General features: G+C 51.0%; 1 protein-coding gene across 2 annotated transcripts in view; it reads right to left on the bottom strand.

The window, feature by feature from the left end:
• Nucleotides 1-811, bottom strand: part of ARNT2 (aryl-hydrocarbon receptor nuclear translocator 2) — a 173,591-nt gene that overhangs the window by 162,882 nt on the left and 9,898 nt on the right. For both annotated transcript variants that reach the window (XM_011983693.1, XM_011983694.1), the window contains one exon: nt 360-474. In XM_011983693.1, the coding sequence (XP_011839083.1) occupies nt 360-472 (113 nt within the window). In that variant the 5' untranslated portion in view covers nt 473-474. The remainder of the gene's footprint in view (nt 1-359; nt 475-811) is intronic.

Genomic DNA, 811 nt, shown 5'->3' on the forward strand with positions numbered 1-811 from the left:
CTTTGCAGCCCACAGGGGCTGGAGCTCGGTGCAGCAGTGCTGCCAAATCTGGCTTGGAGGCTCAGGCAGGATAACAGGCGAGCCCTCTCCCTTCAGATGGCCTGAGCCAGGCCCAGCAGGATCACAAAGCACATTCTCACCACAAGGACAAGCAAACAGAAGTCCCCAGCTGGGTGCCAAGGCCCAAAACACTTAGAAGCAAATCATGTGCATATTTAGGAATCTTGCAAAAGCTAAACAGGATGCAAACTGCTGAGCTTCTATTCTACAGGACGGGGAGAAACAATATTTTCCTAACAGGTCAAGAGCATTGCTCAACATTTATTAAGCCAATTCCTGGAAACGCTGAGGTCACTTACCCAGAACGCCGCTTTCCTCCACGGGCAGGCATGGCCCCCGCCATCCTCACCTGTCCGGTAGCCGCCATGGGGGCAACGGGCAATGTCACAGATCCAGGTATGTCTGAAGCCATTTCTGGAATTCAGCAAAGACAAGAGGTTTTGTCAATGCCAGAAAAGCCCAGTAACAGGCAAGAAAAGTTGTCATGCGGTACCAGAAGCACCACCTGCGTGGAGAGCCCAGGGACCTGCATCCAGCAGGCCACTCTGCCATCATCAGCTATGCAACTGGGGCAAGTCTTTCCTCTTTCTCTGGAAAAGAGTATCTCTGGCAGTACTCTCATATTTACTGATCGGAACTGTGGTTAAACAATTAAAACAGCTTCGCAGCTTTCATAAGGGACTCCTGTCTCCTGACCACCTGGAGGCAGGTAAGATGCACAGGAATCTTTTGAAAGGAATTCCTGCATACC

This window comes from Mandrillus leucophaeus, unplaced genomic scaffold (genome assembly GCF_000951045.1).
Source record: "Mandrillus leucophaeus isolate KB7577 unplaced genomic scaffold, Mleu.le_1.0 Scaffold254, whole genome shotgun sequence".
Taxonomy (NCBI): domain Eukaryota; kingdom Metazoa; phylum Chordata; class Mammalia; order Primates; family Cercopithecidae; genus Mandrillus; species Mandrillus leucophaeus.